This window comes from Mizuhopecten yessoensis, unplaced genomic scaffold, assembly GCF_002113885.1.
Source record: "Mizuhopecten yessoensis strain PY_sf001 unplaced genomic scaffold, ASM211388v2 scaffold10545, whole genome shotgun sequence".
Lineage (NCBI taxonomy): Eukaryota > Metazoa > Mollusca > Bivalvia > Pectinida > Pectinidae > Mizuhopecten > Mizuhopecten yessoensis.
In genome coordinates, this window is record NW_018408600.1 from 40,716 (window position 1) to 59,424 (window position 18,709).

Here is an 18,709-nt window from a genome sequence, read left to right on the forward strand (position 1 = left end):
GTATATAACAGGTCCTACAATAGGATTAACTGTATATAACAGGACAAACAATAGGATTAGCTGTGTATAACAGGACACACAATAGGGTTAGCTGTATATAACAGGTCCTACAATAGGATTAGCTGTATACAACAGGACATACAATAGGATTAGCTGTATATAACATAACAGGATAAGCTGTTTATAACAGAACGTACAATAGGATTAGCTGTATATAACATAACATACAATAGGATAAGCTGTGTATAACATGACGAACAATAGGATTAGCTGTGTATAACTTGACGTACAATAGGATTAGCTGTGAATAACTTGACGTACAATAGGATTAGCTGTATATAACATAACAGGATAAGCTGTTTATAACAGAACGTACAATAGGATTAGCTGTATATAACAGGACATACAATAGGATTAGCTGTGTATACCAGGACACACAATAGGGTTAGCTGTATATAACAGGTCCTACAATAGGATTAGCTGTGTATAACATGCCGTACAATAGGATTAACTGTGTATAACATGAAGTACAATAGGATTAGCTGTGTATAACAGGGCACACAATAGGGTTAGCTGTATATAACAGGTCCTACAATAGGATTAACTGTATACAACAGGACATACAATAGGATTAGCTGTATATAACAGGACATACAATAGGATTAGCTGTATATAACATAACATACAATAGGATTAGCTGTGTATAACAGGACAAGCAATAGGATTAGCTGTATATAACAGGTCCTACAATAGGATTAGCTGTATACAACAGGACATACAATAGAATTAGCTGTGTATAACTTGACGTACAATAGGATTAGCTGTATATAACTGGACATACAATAGGATTAGCTGTGTATACCAGGACACACAATAGGGTTAGCTGTATATAACAGGTCCTACAATAGGATTAGCTGTATACAACAGGACATACAATAGGATTAGCTGTGTATACCAGGACACACAATAGGGTTAGCTGTATATAACAGGTCCTACAATAGGATTAACTGTATACAACAGGACATACAATAGGGTTATCTGTGTGTAACAGGACATACAATAGGATTAACTGTATATAACAGGACAAACAATAGGATTAGCTGTATACAACAGGACATACAATAGGATTAGCTGTGTATAACAGGACACACAATAGGGTTAGCTGTATATAACAGGTCCTACAATAGGATTAACTGTATATAACAGGTCCTACAATAGGGTTAGCTGTGTGTAACAGGACATACAATAGGATTAACTGTATATAACAGGTCCTACAATAGGGTTAGCTGTATATAACAGGTCCTACAATAGTATTAGCTGTGTGTAACAGGACATACAATAGGATGAGCTGTATATAACAGGACATACAATAGGGCTAGTTGTATATAGCAGGTCCTACAATAGGATTAACCGTGTGTAACAGGACATACAATATGATAAGCTGTATATAAGAGGACGTACAATAGGATTAGCTGTGTATAACATGAAGTACAACAGGATTAGCTGTGTATAGCAGGAAATACAATAGGACTAGCTGTATTATACAGGTCCTACAATAGGATTAACCGTGTGTAACAGGACATACAATATGATAAGCTGTATATAACAGGACGTACAATAGCATTAGCTGTATATAACAGGACGTACAATAAGATTAGCTGTGTATAACATGACATACAATAGGATTAACTGTATATAACATGACATACAATAGGATTAACTGTGTATAACATGACGTACAATATGATTAACTGTGTATAACAGGACAAACAATAGGATTAGCTGTGTATAACAGGACAAACAATAGGATTAGCTGTATATAACAGGTCCTACAATAGGATTAGCTGTGTATAACATGACGTACAATAGGATTAACTGTGTATAACATTTCGTACAATAGGATTAAACGTGTATAACAGGACGTACAATATGATTAACTGTGTATAACAGGACAAACAATAGGATTAGCTGTATATAACAGGACGTACAATAGGATTTGCAGTATAAAACATGACATACAATAGGATTAGCTGTGTATAACATAACATACAATAGGATTTGCAGTATAAAACATGACATACAATAAGATTAACTGTGTATAACAGGACATACAACAGGATTTGCTGTATATAACAGAACATACACTAGGATTAGCTGTATATAACAGGACGTACAATAGGATTAACTGTGTATAAAATGATGTGCAATATGATTAACTGTGTATAACAGGACATACAATACGAGTAACTGTGTATAACATGACGTACAATAAGATAAGCTGTGTATAACATGACATACAATAGGATTAGCTGTATATAACATGACGTACAATAAGATTAGCTGTGTATAACATGACGTACAATAGGATTAGCTGTGTATAACAGGACATACAATAGGATTAGCTGTATATAACATAACATACAATAGGATTAGCTGTGTATAACATGACGTACAATAGGATTAGCTGTGTATAACAGGACATACAATAGGATTAGCTGTGTATATCATGACCTACAATAGGGTAAGCTGTGTATAACATGACGTACAATAGGATTAGCTGTGTATAACAGGACATACAATAGGATTAGCTGTGTATAACAGGACGTACAATAGGATTAGCTGTGTATAACAGGACATACAATAGGATTAGCTGTATATAACAGGACGTACAATAAGATTAGCTGTGTATAACAGGACGTACAATAAGATTAGCTGTGTATAACATGACGTACAATAGGATAAGCTGTGTATAACATGACGAACAATAGGATTAGCTGTATATAACAGGACGTACAATAAGATTAGCTGTGTATAACAGGACATACAATAGGATTAGCTGTGTATAACATGACGTACAATTAAGCTGTGTATAACTTGACGTACAATAGATAGGATTAGCTGTGTATAACTTGACATACAATAGGATTAGCTGTGTATAACATGACGTACAATAGGATAAGCTGTGTATAACTTGACGTACAATAGGATTAGCTGTATATAACATGACATACAATAGGATTAGCTGTGTATAACATGACATACAATACGAGTAACTGTGTATAACATGACATACAATAGGATTAGCTGTGTATAACATGACATACAATAGGATTAGCTGTATATAACATGACATACAATAGGATTAGCTGTATATAACATGACATACAATAGGATTAGCTGTGTATAACTTGACGTACAATAGGATTAGCTGTATATAACAGGACATGCAATAGGATAAGCTTTATATAACAGGACATACAATAGGATTAGCTGTGTATAACTTGACGTACAATAGGATTAGCTGTATATAACAGGACATACAATAGGATAAGCTTTATATAACAGGACATACAATAGGATTAGCTGTGTATAACTTGACGTACAATAGGATTAGCTGTATATAACAGGACATACAATAGGATAAGCTTTATATAACAGGACATACAATAGGATTAGCTGTGTATAACTTGACGTACAATAGGATTAGCTGTATATAACAGGACATACAATAGGATAAGCTTTATATAACAGGACATACAATAGGATTAGCTGTGTATAACTTGACGTACAATAGGATTAGCTGTATATAACAGGACATACAATAGGATAAGCTTTATATAACAGGACATACCATAGGAATGGCTCTGATGTTATAGTTAATAAGTTACATGTAAATCAGTAGAAGTAAACGTGTACACAGAATGTCAAACTTCAGTACCCCGGAGTTCTGCGAATTTGATATATATCGACCTGTATTAATTGATCCGGGTAATTATTAGCAGTGTGGGTTACTTGGCCAGGTATTGTTAGGCGATACAAAGCTCGGGACCAACGCGTGGCATCATATGTTACAACCATGTAAGCTTCAGTTCCGAAGTATTTTAATCCGGCGAAAGTATACGAACCAGCAGACAAGCGGTACAGGACAGTTGAGCAGGTACCCACTGTCTACTGAACTTTGTGGCTGTTATTTATTCGTGTCACAAAACAAAGTTTAAAACGGAGATATTAACTTACAGAAATCTGTTAATGTGCGTGTTGCACTCGTGTCAAGTGAAAAAAGACGAAAAAATGTACATCTCGCGCCAACTTCCAATTAGACTAGGAAATATTTTAACGACTTTTTGCTTGTAATTGTTTGTTCACATTCTTGATACACAACGTTATTATTGTTAACAGCGTCTATAAAATACCAGATTTTTGAAACAATCAAAATGGTGGGTTTTTGGTAATATTACTTTGTTGTGCTATTATTGACTATTTTTTATAATAAAAATTGATTATTATCTACTGCAAATTAAACACGCTTCCAATAACGAGGACTTACCGGGAACATATATTGATATTAAGTCAGTTATAGACACACCCACTATCAATTTTAATGAGACGTCATTGTTTACTTTTTATTTTGTGTCCTAGTGTTGGTAAGCGAACTAGATACCGTACACCATACAATACCACTAGAACAATACGAGACTTTTAAAACAGATGTGTGTGGGGTTATGTTTCACTGTAACAATAAAGGAAATGATTGTATATTCAGAACGATTTCACTGTCTGTTATGTTGCTGTCTCTAATGACCGTAAACTAACAATGTCGTCGACTAGCCTGGCACCAGGTAACTAAGACTCTATCATGATACTGAAACACATCTCATATACCAAACAAAACCACCGTGTGATAGGTTGTGGATGGGTTTCAGTATGTTACTGAGTCAGGTCGACCGAAAATCTACATCACTGAAGTACACAGGTAAGTAAACAACTGGTATATGTAGCCTCTAGGAAGTACATCATAGAAACGTTACTGTTAATTTGGTAAAAGTACATCTAAGATAATCCTTCGCACACTTGGAGTGTTGCAGGCTGATGATGCTAGGACTTACAAGGTGTACAATGTTCCTGAGGACCCGATAGAAAACCTACACATATTTCTTACTTCTTTTGCAGCATTTTAACAAATAATTGTTGTATTTTGTTTTTGCTTCAATCTAAATTGTTTCAAATGCATCGTTTCGTTGGGAGTGCTTCGTGACATCGTAGAGTTTTCAAAGACAATTCAATACTAAGTTCAAAGTAAAAGGTTTCCAGTTGATTACTTAGACATATGTTTATTTTCTACCTGATAGACTTAGAAATAAAGAAGCTTTCAATCGTCATTATGGACTGATTTTCAATATTTGAATATGGCTACCATAATTAAGGGCTGCTCGGGATGGCTTGATGACCTACATACTTTCCTGGCGTTTACGAAATACATAATGACAGGTGCTACATGTGGTGACGGAAGACGTCATGACGGGTATCGCTTGTTGAAGAGGGAAACATTATAACGGGTATCACATGTGGTGACGGCAGACGCCATGAATGGTACCACATGTAGTGACAGAATACGTCATGACGCGTGTCATATGTGGTGACGGGAGACATCATGACGCGTGTCACATGTGGTGACGGGAGACATCATGACGCGTGTCACATGTGGTGACGGGAGACATCATGACGCGTTTCACTTGTGATGACGGGAGACATCATGACGCGTGTCACATGTGGTGACGGGAGACATCATGACGCGTGTCACATGTGGTGACGGGAGACAATTTGACGGGTACCACATGTGGTGACGGGAGACGTCATGAAGGTAACCACGTGTTGGTGACAGGAGACATCATGACGCATGTCATATGTGGTGAAGGGAGACAAAATGACGGATGTGATGACGAGAGTCATCATGACGGGTTCAACATTTGGTGACGGAAGATATCCTGATGGGTGTCACACGTGGTGACAGTAGACATCATGACGGGTGTCACATGTGGTGACGGAAGACGTCATGACGGGTATCGCTTGTTGAAGAGGGAAACATTATAACGGGTATCACATGTGGTGACGGCAGACGACATGAAGGGTACCACATGTAGTGACAGAATACGTCATGATAGTAGCCACATCTGGTGACGAAAAACATCATGACGGGTGTCACATGTGGTGACGGGAGACATCATTGTTGTTGTTGTTCTTACAATTTGACGCTGTGGTTTACTTTTTTTCTATTAGCTTTGTACACGTGTCCAAACAGTACTTCAATCTGTCAAGTGTCACGATGGATATTACCATGTGTTGACAATACCTTGTTAAGGGATTTAAAAAATGTCTCAAACATCATCTGTTAGCTAACGAGTAAAGAAACACCTCGAGTAATGTTTAAGTACACAACTATTTAACATTCTTGGTTCTGGCTTCTGGTTCCCTTAAGTGGTAGTGTCGGTTCTAGGTTTTGTGTCCTGGACATTATGTAAAGTTTCAGTATCAGTCATGTACTTAAAGATTGATCAAAGATTTCTACCAGAACTTCTAACATTTCGTGTGACCCAATAGGTTTATATTTCAACAAATGACCAACCTTGCTGGGTTTACACGTTAACGAGAAGATGTTTTGTATTCTTTCATTTACAAACACGGAACAATATCGTTGTCATTTACACGAAATAACCTGTTTTTATAATATGATTTAGTATATATATATATGTAAGTTATCAAAGACAGACTAGAAACATAACCATCAGTAGTTAGGTACAACTCAGTTTCCCCTATATCACACACGTGTCACTGATAGTGGAATCAGTACCACACCTACTCAAGTATTGTAAATCAAACAGGACACAGCTATCCAGTGTTTGTAAATCATCCCAGAATCCCGAAAAAAACATTATAAATGTACGTACTTGTCAGTTTTAGACCAAAATGTGAGCTCTTGGTTTGTAAACTATTGAGATTATGAATTTTACAGAGTATTTGTTAAGTTATTAAACACAGTTGGCAGTTCGCCGGCCTAACTACTGTGAGGTCGTAAGTTCGGATCCCGCAGACGGCAGTCTCTATTGTATGTTAGTGTTTAATTACAGATAGATTATTTCCATTTGATTGAAAGAGCACTTACCCTACGAATGGAAGGGTAACTATCAAATGTTATATACAATATAACGGACAGATCTTTCTATCCTGTCATAGTAAAATCAATTTTGACGGAAGGAGCAGTTGCCAATCATTTGAAGCCACTGAAAGTACAAATGTAAAATCTTATTCTTCTAGAAAAAATATTCAAATATGATCGTAGAACCTCTTAAAAACACTATTTTGTCTCATTCTATCAATGAAAGAACATCATTATCGTCGTGAGAACAACTTTTCTCATCGCGAGTATAATGATAAAATCAGAAGCACACAGCATGTGGACACAAAATTTTATCCACGAGCAAGAGATGAGAAAATTGATCGAGAGACAAACCCTAAAAGCACTGTATGATAAACTGTTTATCACATATAAACTTCTTCCTTATATATTTCCCCAATCGTAAAACCTCGACTAAATACCATATATTTCCCCAATCGTAAAACCTCGACTAAATACCATATATTTCCCCGACTTTTAGTGATCACCAGGATACAATGTAAACAAATACAAGTTTGGCGCGGAGGAATACCATCATCTGTGAATCTTTGGGGAAGCAGGTTTTAAAAATGATTGTCATTGTCTGCTCCATTTGCACTTTTACGCGTAAAGTTTATAATCATTTGTTTATGTTGGACTATTTTACCTACCCATAGTACTTTTAAATGGATAGCGGTTCCGATTCATGACGCCACCTTGAACAAACAGACATTTTGCTTTGAGAAAAGACATTTCCAAATGAAAACAAATCTTCCTCTTAGACAGCAGTTATAATGTATTTTTACTTCTTGTGGGTGGTATGAAGTGCAATGAATGTAGTATATAGCTAAAACTTAAAGAACTATTGTCAAGGACATAGGTATTGTACTTCCTATGTTAGTAATGTCCTTCTTATAGAAGACTTTCCAACGTGTTTTAAGATGGAGCCTTCTGTGCTGCACGTTTCTACTCCAAAGTGTTAGTCCTAGTGACCTGCATGACTGCCAGTAACACTGTAACACGGAGCTTCCCACTAACTACAAAACAATACCTGTGTTTTATTATGTATCTATGGAGTGACATAAATATACCGATTCTGTCATTGCCATTGATTTGCTGCCCTTTATAAGGAGAAAGTCGGCTATTCTGCTATAGTATGACAGAACACACTATCAAGTTGTCTGTGCCGGTATGTCACACAGTCTAAAGCCATCAATAATGCACCCTCAAGTTGTCTGTGCCGGTATGTCACACAGTCTAAAGCCATCAATAATGCACCCTCAAGTTGTCTGTGCCGGTATGTCACACAGTCTAAAGCCATCAATAATGCACCCTCAAGTTGTCTGTGCCGGTATGTCACACAGTCTAAAGCCATCAATAATGCACCCTCAAGTTGTCTGTGCCGGTATGTCACACAGTCTATAGCCATCAATAATGCACCCTCAAGTTGTCTGTGCCGGTATGTCACACAGTCTATAGCCATCAATAATGCACCCTCAAGTTGTCTGTGCCGGTATGTCACACAATCTGAAGCCATCAATAATGCACCCTCAAGTTGTCTGTGCCGGTATGTCACACTGTCTATAGCCATCAATAATGCACCCTCAAGTTGTCTGTGCCGGTATGTGCACCCTCAAACTGGCTGCACGCCGTTGTTGATATTTTGTGTCTGGGCTTTATGTCTTAGTTAAGTCTTAGGTCGTTGTCTGCCAATAGAAACTGTCGGGACCGTTAACATTTACTTAAATGTGAAGTTTGACACCAGTTTAATGGGGCTTGCATACCACGTCTGCTCTTAAACATTCAAGAAAGTGTATTATATCATAATTCAACATATTTGTTCATTGTTTGATGTTTGTGTCGATAAAACAGTGTGTACCGAGGAATTGTTCAATGGTTTGGGTGGAGTGAGAGGGGATGGGGATGGGAGTGATGGCTTGAAGTGGATATACTCGCTTTTCATTGGCTATGCGATTCGGTGCAATAGATTTGTGACCAACACGAGTGCAAATCGTCTTCCTTTGTCACACGTGTTTCTGAGTAACGTATCAAATTGATTAACACAACATAATGACGCAAGTCGATCCGAATGTTTAGGTTAAGAATCACATATCATAATGATACTGTGCTGATATCATAATCTTTTGAGATACTCAATAATTCATTTGTCTGATTCGAAGTCACACAAATTCTAAAGAAGCAAGAGAAACGAACACATTTACAACTATATTGGGTTAGTTAAGATCGTGTAACAGAATAGTATACAGCAACACTTTTAGCGAAATGTCTTCGTGATTTGATCATGGAAGCCCTGAAATGGATTTTATCTCAATGATTGTCAATATTCTAATGTTCAGACTGTCCGTATTTGTTTATTTTATTCCCACTGTCGTGCGTGTTCTGTTGGTATCGATACTTTCTATATAGTGTTCTTTATTTTGTGACTTCCGGTTTGTAACACCTTCTACTTCGTTTATTTCCGGTTCAACCAATACGGCCAGCGATCATTTTGCCGTTTATTTGATGGAATAGCTGTAGCAGGCTATAGTTCCGTGTGTATATACTATTGATGGGCTGTGTTGACTGATGGCTCAGACCGACTGCTCACTCCGTGTCTGCCTACACTTCGCATAAAACATGTATTTTGGTCCCGCACCATTAGCTCACACTTGACGACTAGCACATTAATTACGTATGATATTAACTGACTTGATTACATTACCTTGAGATGGAGGCAGATACTAATTGATTTAATTGACCAACTCTTTAATCATGTCAATCGATTCAATCGACATAACGAGAAAAATAAATACAGCTCCCGACGATGGCCAATGTATGATTTTGTAAGTGGCCTTATTCGTTATGGCAGCGGGCGGATCGATAGTGAGTATTGGGGAGGTGCTTGGTAACCGTCCGTCACTCCTGCTGAGTAGTCGTGGGGTAGGCCTGGGTTGTTTGTCGGGTATTCATACCGAATCAGATTACTGCGGTTTAAAAAGAAAGTAGACTGACACGGATTGTTATTTGAGACACATACCCTGATTGTCTTGTGATCGGATGTACAGCTGGTGAGCAGGAATCCTATACGACACTGTATATACCACTAGGTGGCCCGGAGATGTTCGGTACCACGCTGGGTACCCGTACTGACACTCATATAGACAGGATTTACTCTCTCATCCGAACATGAAATTCAACTTATAGATTAGACTTGAAATGAAACCAGCGTGCTTAGAGGATCATTGATTGGAGCCTCACTGCGGAACAACCATGGACGTCAAGGTACTACTTCTATCACAGAATTATCTATCTAAGTCCGAGGTTCTATATCTAAACCTTTCTAACGTACTGTTTTATGTTTGATAACTGTCATTTTTAATACTTACCGATTATTTTCTGTATCTGTTTGAAATGGTACAGTATTGTCATGGTAACATTGTGTTTGACACCAGGTTTGTTTGAGTTACACGAGGTTTAACCTATACGTCCTACTGACATACCATTGCGATTTATATTTATATATGGCACTCTTCGTATATGGACTGTTTTCGTAAGATCTTACCGACCTGTTAATATCTATATAAGACAGAATGTCTGTTATAAATGCACTCAAGATACAATGTTGTCAATTTAAAACCCTTTTAGCTTCTTAACGTTAAGTTTAAAGTTTTCATTCGCTGTGTTTGAAGTGTAATTCAGGAACTGTATACAATAAACTGACGAAGCGGTCATTTATACTAAACTAAAGGCTGTGGAATTGTCTAGATTATCGGTTCTGTCGCGCGAGGAAACATGGACACATGCTAATGGCTTTCCTTTTAAATGTTCCAACTAACGTAATATCACCGGAGTAACCTGTTCGTTCCCGGTCTGTCTTTTACAGTCGGACACTCGGGGATGGCCAATGTCAAGTTATCATATATAACGTACACTGTCGCTTGATTTTAAACGATCTTAATTGAAGCAAGAGTACATGACAGATTGCTATGGTAACATCGTAAATGATTCAATGTTATGCCATATACGACAGTAAATTCAATGTTATGCCATATACGACAATAAATTCAATGTTATGCCATATACGATAGTAAATAAAACTTCTTGTATCTTGTAAACCATTGATACAGGTATTTGTGATGGTAACGTCAGAAAACCAATGACGTGCACGATACTGTAAAGGAGAAGTGAGGCATAAAAGGAAAAAATAATGACGAAAATAATTAAATCCTTTTGTCAGTGTGCCATCCATATCATTATTCATAAAGCAAATGTTCACAGTCCTAATTACCACCACTCTTCCTTACCATAACATTAAATGTGGACCCGCCCATGATTTTGACATATATATAATATCATGAATGCGTGATGTATGTAGCTCAGCATACAGGATCCTTTATGACTACAAAAGATAGCTATACTCTAGTAATCTAACTTTTTTTTAATTATTGACGACTTCCGAATTTCGATCCTGAAATACCCTCTCATGACGCGATAGCGTACTCCCAGATTCTAACGTGTCTGTTATTCAGGAGACGTATCAATATGGGTGTAATCTTTAAGGTACATCCCAAATTAGCCGAGCCTCCACTGTAAAGTGTTCGGACTGACGAAGTGCCATATAAATCTGTCCGGACTAATGAGATTCCTCTCTAATGCGTCCGACGAGGTTCTGCTATGAAATACACGAGTTTCAATTGTAAAGTGTCCGGAATAGCGACATTCTTTTGTGAATTGCTCAGACTAAAATATTATTACTAATGAGGTTCCACTGTAATGTGTCCGAAATAACGAGTTGTCATTGTAAACTGTCCAGACTAGAGAGGCTCCTCTGTAATGTAATAACGAGGTTTCATTGTAAACTGTCCAGACTAGAGAGGCTCCACTGTAATGTAATAACGAGGGGTCATTGTAAACTGTCCAGACTAGGGAGGCTCCTCTGTAATGTAATAACGAGGTTTCATTGTAAACTGTCCAGACTAGAGAGGCTCCACTGTAATGTAATAACGAGGTGTCATTGTAAACTGTTCAGACTAGGGAGGCTCCACTGTAATGTAATAACGAGGTGTAACTGTAAACTGTCCAGACTAGAGAGGCTCCTCTGTCGTGTAATGACGAGGTGTAACTGTAAACTGTCCAGACTAGGGAGGCTCATCTGTAATGTAATAACGAGGTGTAACTGTAAACTGTCCAGACTAGGGAGGCTACTCTGTAATGTAATAACGAGGTGTAACTGTAAACTGTCCAGACTAGAGAGGCTCCACTGTAATGTAATAACGAGGTTTCATTGTAAACTGTCCAGACTAGAGAGGCTCCACTGTAATGTAATAACGAGGTGTCATTGTAAACTGTCCAGACTAGAGAGGCTCCTCTGTAGTGTAATGACGAGGTGTAACTGTAAACTGTCCAGACTAGGGAGGCTCCTCTGTAATGTAATAACGAGGTGTCATTGTAAACTGTCCAGACTAGAGAGGCTCCACTATAAAGAAACTTTATTTTGCCCAGCGTTTTATACATTACTACTAGAGAATGCAAATTATGCTATACCGATTTGGTAGTCAAAGAGAAAATTATCTAATTTCAAACAGGGAAGCAGGAACCTTAACCATTCATGGCCGTTGTAATTGAAAATTGAATTAATTAGCCTTTGATGTACTGTACGACGTACGTTAATGTCTTCAGTTCAGACCCCGGCCCGTTAGGACGTAGCTGTATAGCCACAGTCAAAGTCCCCTCCACACCTATCTCTTACGTTTATACTACAATTAAACCTCTGGATTTAAACTGAAATCTGTTACAGCCTGTTATTGTGTTTTTCTAGTGTTTACTTGAATAAATCGATGCGCTATTTGAGGGAAAATTAAACATTTATTTACCAGTGTGGATCTAATAGGGTGCTAGCAATGTATTATATGTTCAAGATATTCACCCAGGACTAGTACAGAAGATTTAATTACAAAATTTAAAATGGCTAGTTCGGCCTTTAAAGATTTTTATTTCTTTGATACGATCTCATTGGAAGCAGCTGATAAGTTATCGGTGTTAAATCATAAAGGTTGTTCATGTATATACAGGGTAATTATGTCTAGCTCTATATATAAGGTATCCACTTTAAATGTATGAACGTGATTGAATTCTGTTATCAGATAGATACACTTGACACATGTGATTATTGGACCAATTGGATATGTTGATAAAAGTTTGATGTTTAATTACAAAGATTGTTCATGTACTTATTGCTGCAGATAAGAATCATATTTACCAAATCATTTTAAAATCTAAATATTAAAAAATACATATTCAACATTTCAAGCAATTACAGTTTCGAGATTCAAAGTAACGTTGAATGAAAAAGGCAATGTGAACTAACGCTTAGTGATTACCTTAACGTGTGCTAACATTACGTGAATGTGGATAACATTTCAGTGATGTGGGTAGCGTGAAATAACGTTGATGGGTAACATGAAGTAACAAAGCGTGAAGAAACGTAACGTGATAAAAGTAACGTGAAGTAACGTTGATTGATGTTAACGTGAATTACTAACGTGATAAAGGTAACGTGAAGTAACGTTGATTGATGTTAACGTGAATTACATAACGTGATAAAGGTAGGTGAATGTGGGTAACATTAAGTTATGTGTGTACCATGAAATAACGTTAAGTGATGTGGGTAACGTTAAGTGATGTAGGTAACGTGAAGTAACGTTGAGTTATTTGGGTAACGTGAAATAACGTTGAGTAGTGAGGGTAACGTGAGGTAACGTAACGTGATGTCGGTAACGTGAAGTTACGTTGTGTGTTGAGCAATGTTAGTAACGTGAAGTAACGTTGAGTGATGTTAGTAACGTGAAGTAACGTTGAGTGATGTTGGTAACGTGAAGTAACGTTGAGTGATGTTGGTAACGTGAAGTAACGTTGATTGATGTTGGTAAGGTGAAGTAAGGTTCAGTGATGTGGGTAACGTGACGTAAGGTTCAGTGATGTGGGTAAAGTTAAGCGATGTGGGTAACGTTAAGTGATGTAGGTAACGTGAAGTAACGTTTAGTTATATGGGTAACGTGAAGTAACGTTGAGAAGTGAGGGTAACGTGAGGTAACGTAACGTGATGTTGGAAACGTGAAGTTACGTTGTGTGTTGAGCAATGTTAGTAACGTGAAGTAACATTGAGTGATGTTGGAAACGTGAAGTAAGGTTCAGTGATGTTGGTAACGTGAAGTAAGGTTCAGTGATGTGGTTAACGTGAAGTAACGTTAAGTGTTGTTGGTAACGTGAAGTAACGTTAAGTGATGTTGGTAACGTGAAGTAACGTTGAGTGATGTTGGTGATGTGAAGTAACGTTGAGTGATGTTGGTAACGTGAAGTAAGGTTCAGTGATGTGGGTAACGTGAAGTAAGGTTCAGTGATGTTGGTAACGTGACGTAACGTTGAGTGATGTTGGTAACGTGAAGTAAGGTTCAGTGATGTTGGTAACGTGAAGTAAGGTTCAGTGATGTTGGTAACGTGAAGTAACGTTAAGTGATGTTGGTAACGTGAAGTGACGTTGAGTGATGTTGGTAACGTGAAGTAACGTTGAGTGATGTTGGTAACGTGAAGTAACGTTAAGTGATGTTGGTAACGTGAAGTAACGTTAAGTGATGTTGGTAACGTGAAGTAACGTTAAGTGATGTTGGTAACGTGAAGTAACGTTAAGTGATGTTGGTAACGTGAAGTAACGTTAAGTGATGTTGGTAACGTGAAGTAACGTTAAGTGATGTTGGTAACGTGAAGTAACGTTAAGTGATGTTGGTAACGTGAAGTAACGTTAAGTGATGTTGGTAACGTGAAGTAACGTTAAGTGATGTTGGTAACGTGAAGTAACGTTAAGTGATGTTGGTAACGTGAAGTAACGTTAAGTGATGTTGGTAACGTGAAGTAACGTAAAGTGATGTTGGTAACGTGAAGTAAGGTTCATTGATGTGGGTAACGTGAAGTAACGTTAAGTGATGTTGGTAACGTGAAGTAAGGTTGAGTGATGTTGGTAACGTGAAGTAACGTTAAGTGATGTTGGTAACGTGAAGTAAGGTTCAGTAATGTTGGTAACGTGAAGTAACGTTAAGTGATGTTGGTAACGTGAAGTAACGTTCAGTGATGTTGGTAACGTGAAGTAACGTTAAGTGATGTTGGTAACGTGAAGTAACGTTAAGTGATGTTGGTAACGTGAAGTAACGTTAAGTGATGTTGGTAACGTGAAGTAAGGTTCAGTGATGTTGGTAACGTGAAGTAAGGTTCAGTGATGTTGGTAACGTGAAGTAACGTTAAGTGATGTTGGTAACGTGAAGTAACGTTAAGTGATGTTGGTAACGTGAAGTAACGTTGAGTGATGTTGGTAACGTGAAGTAACGTTGAGTGATGTTGGTAACGTGAAGTAAGGTTCAGTGATGTTGGTAACGTGAAGTAAGGTTCAGTGATGTTGGTAACGTGAAGTAAGGTTAAGTGATGTTGGTAACGTGAAGTAACGTTAAGTGATGTTGGTAACGTGAAGTAACGTTAAGTGATGTTGGTAACGTGAAGTAACGTTAAGTGATGTTGGTAACGTGAAGTAACGTAAAGTGATGTTGGTAACGTGACGTAAGTTTCATTGATGTGGGTAACGTGAAGTAACGTTAAGTGATGTTGGTAACGTGAAGTAAGGTGAAGTGATGTTGGTAACGTGAAGTAAGGTTCAGTAATGTTGGTAACGTGAAGTAACGTTAAGTGATGTTGGTAACATGAAGTAACGTGAAGTGATGTTGGTAACGTGAAGTAACGTTTAGTGATGTTGGTAACGTGAAGTAAGGTGAAGTGATGTTGGTAACGTGAAGTAACGTGAAGTGATGTTGGTAACGTGTAGTAAGGTGAAGTGATGTTGGTAACGTGAAGTAAGGTTCAGTTATGTTGGTAACGTGAAGTAACGTTAAGTGATGTTGGTAACATGAAGTAACGTGAAGTGATGTTGGTAACGTGAAGTAACGTAAAGTGATGTTGGTAACGTGACGTAAGTTCCATTGATGTGGGTAACGTGAAGTAACGTTAAGTGATGTTGGTAACGGGAAGTAAGGTTCAGTGATGTGGGTAACGTGAAGTAACGTTAAGTGATGTTGGTAACGTGAAGTAAGGTGAAGTGATGTTGGTAACGTGAAGTAAGGTTGAGTGATGTTGGTAACGTGAAGTAAGGTTCAGTAATGTTGGTAACGTGAAGTAACGTTAAGTGATGTTGGTAACGTGAAGTAAGGTTCAGTGATGTGGGTAACGTGAAGTAACAAATACCATGATAACAATTTATGAAACGGTCTTACACTAGTTTTACGATTTGACGGTATAGGTGTGAATGTGAATCTTGACAGTGTAATGGGACGAGATAACATTCTGAGATCGTTATCCCAATCATATCGACAATACGTTTCTCAAAGATTATGTAGTTATGTAGTAGTTTTCAGAGAAATAAAATAATTGTTTCTAATAAGCTCGAAATTATGAAATATATGTTTACACTTTACAGTATTGTCGAATTTCACAATGAAATCATACAGTCTGTAGTGTAGACTCGTTACCGATAAGTAGTTCATGTGTAAGCTGTCTATGCTCATACTTTTGTCTAATTCACACCTACCCAATATCGAATCATTTTAGGATTGCAGGAGATAGTTATTGAATTTCCAACTGGGTGCCATCCTTGATATTGACATTAATGCATTTCGTTTGTGTCAGCCAAACATAGTGCCCCAATGCACAACCCCTTTGATACAAGTTCAAACGAATGACATTTCATAGTTTGAATGCGATATGGATTGGGTTGCTGTGGAAAGATAGAGAGCGCGCCCAGCGAGTTCTATGTCGCGTGCAGTATGACATACGGAAGTGCTTGTATTGACAACAACGGTTTGTTGCTATGAGTAAATATTTTCTGTATATTGACGTCAGGTTGTTCGCACGTGCAATATACATGTAACGACAGGTGATACTGCTAACAGATACATTTTAGCCAATTACTGAACGTGTATCGTTATAGAACATGCGTCACGAGCATGTATCGTTAAAGGAACATATAACGTTAAAAAGCACGTACATAACATGTATCGTAAAGAACACTTGCTTCAAACAACTTCTTCCCTGGAACTTTATGTTAGTCATCATCCATATTTGGCTTGGTTGAAAGAATTGGTTGAAAGTGGTTGGGATTAAAATTGTACCAATGGAGGGGTTGCCCCCTCCACTTTAGGAGCTCACAAAAAGGGGCTATCACTTAAAAGAATTGACTTCCCAACCTTATAAACATATATGCAATTGTTGTGTATGTAAAGACGTCACGGACACAATCATGCTACATGTATCAGAAATAGGCTCGCCGAGATCCGTCGAGATCCCCAACCTATTATCATGATTATGTAGAATTGCTGGTCTTAAGAAACTAGTAATATTGATACATTATTGTATGCTACCAGGACTGGCTGGGGAGTTTGTCCCCACCCTTAGGAACTTAGTCCCTGGGTCCTTATATGGAAACAGATGTGATCCTCACCTTATAGTATAACCATGTATCTAATGCTGAGCATGAATATTTGGATACACATATGCTACCAGGATTGGCTCAAAGGTCTGACCCAGCCCCTGGAAACTTATTACTTTCAGTGACTTCTTAAATAAGAATATTTTGTCATGTTGTATCATAATTTGTCTGCTGCATGGTATTCGTAAGGTCCATAGATGATTGATTGATTTATTGATTGATTGATTGATTGATTGGTCTCCTCCTTTGTAAATAGCGGACTTGGCAGGACTAGTACTGTGTGGTATTGGCTCTGACATACCAGAAGGTATGGTTTAATTAGATTTGTGAAGGTGGCAAATTGATAAAGAGTCAAAGAAATTTCAGGAATTTCTTGGCATTATTGAGACTTTTCCCGAAACATATCAAATACAAGTAAAACATTACCTGCAAAAAAGGGACCCCAACTCGTCAAATAATGTTTGATACTCTGAAAATGTGTATTGAGGCCCCGAGAGAGAGGGCAATAGACGTTCTACTTCTGTGTCTATTTTAACATGCTTAAATATTTAGTAATTATCTTATCTAATGTTTGTGTAATTATTTTCATTGATAAAACTATGAACTCCGCCCTGTTATCGGTTTGCGTAATCCCAACTATATCTTCATAATCTATACTGAGTATATTTTGGTAGATATCTAGTGACGTCATTATGCTCAGGGACCTAAATAATACTGATATATATGTACAGTATATTCATGTAGATAGCTATTGGTGTCATCCCGATGGTTCCCTCTACGATATATCGATTAGCGAACAACCTCCCGTTTTTACCTCTGGAATACTGCGTTTATCGATCAGTGAACAATTTCACCTCCTCCAATTTACTCGTTTATTTCCTCTGTGATACAGCGTATATCGAAAAGTGAAAACTGAACAGATACAGTGTATATCGAAAAGTGAACACTGAACAGATACAGCGTATATCGAAAAGTGAACACTGAACAATCTCTCTGTTTGTTTCCTCTGTGATACAGTGTATATTGAACAGTGAACACTGAACAATCTCCCCGTTTGTTTCCTCTGTGATGCAGTGTATATCGAAAAGTGAAAACTGAACAATCTCCCCGTTTGTTTCCTCTGTGATTCAGTGTATATCGAAAAGTGAAAACTGAACAATCTCCCCGTTTGTTTCCTCTGTGATACAGTGTATATCGAAAAGTGAAAACTGAACAATCTCTCTGTTTGTTTCCTCTGTGATACAGTGTATATCGAA

At 37.6% G+C, this 18,709-nt stretch overlaps 1 protein-coding gene across 2 annotated transcripts in view; it reads left to right on the top strand.

Moving 5' to 3' along the window:
* Nucleotides 1–4,637: 4,637 nt before the first annotated feature.
* Nucleotides 4,638–18,709, top strand: part of LOC110461037 — a 41,863-nt gene continuing 27,791 nt past the window's right edge. Inside the window, exon 1 of one of the 2 annotated variants that reach the window (XM_021514310.1) lies at nt 4,638–4,753. Coding sequence is in view for 1 of the 2 variants with exons in the window: in XM_021514309.1 (XP_021369984.1) it covers nt 10,202–10,213 (12 nt within the window). In the remaining variant the exon portion in view is untranslated. Of the gene's footprint in view, nt 4,754–10,018; nt 10,214–18,709 lie in introns of those variants that run through there. The other variant, XM_021514309.1, reaches the window with a different exon arrangement.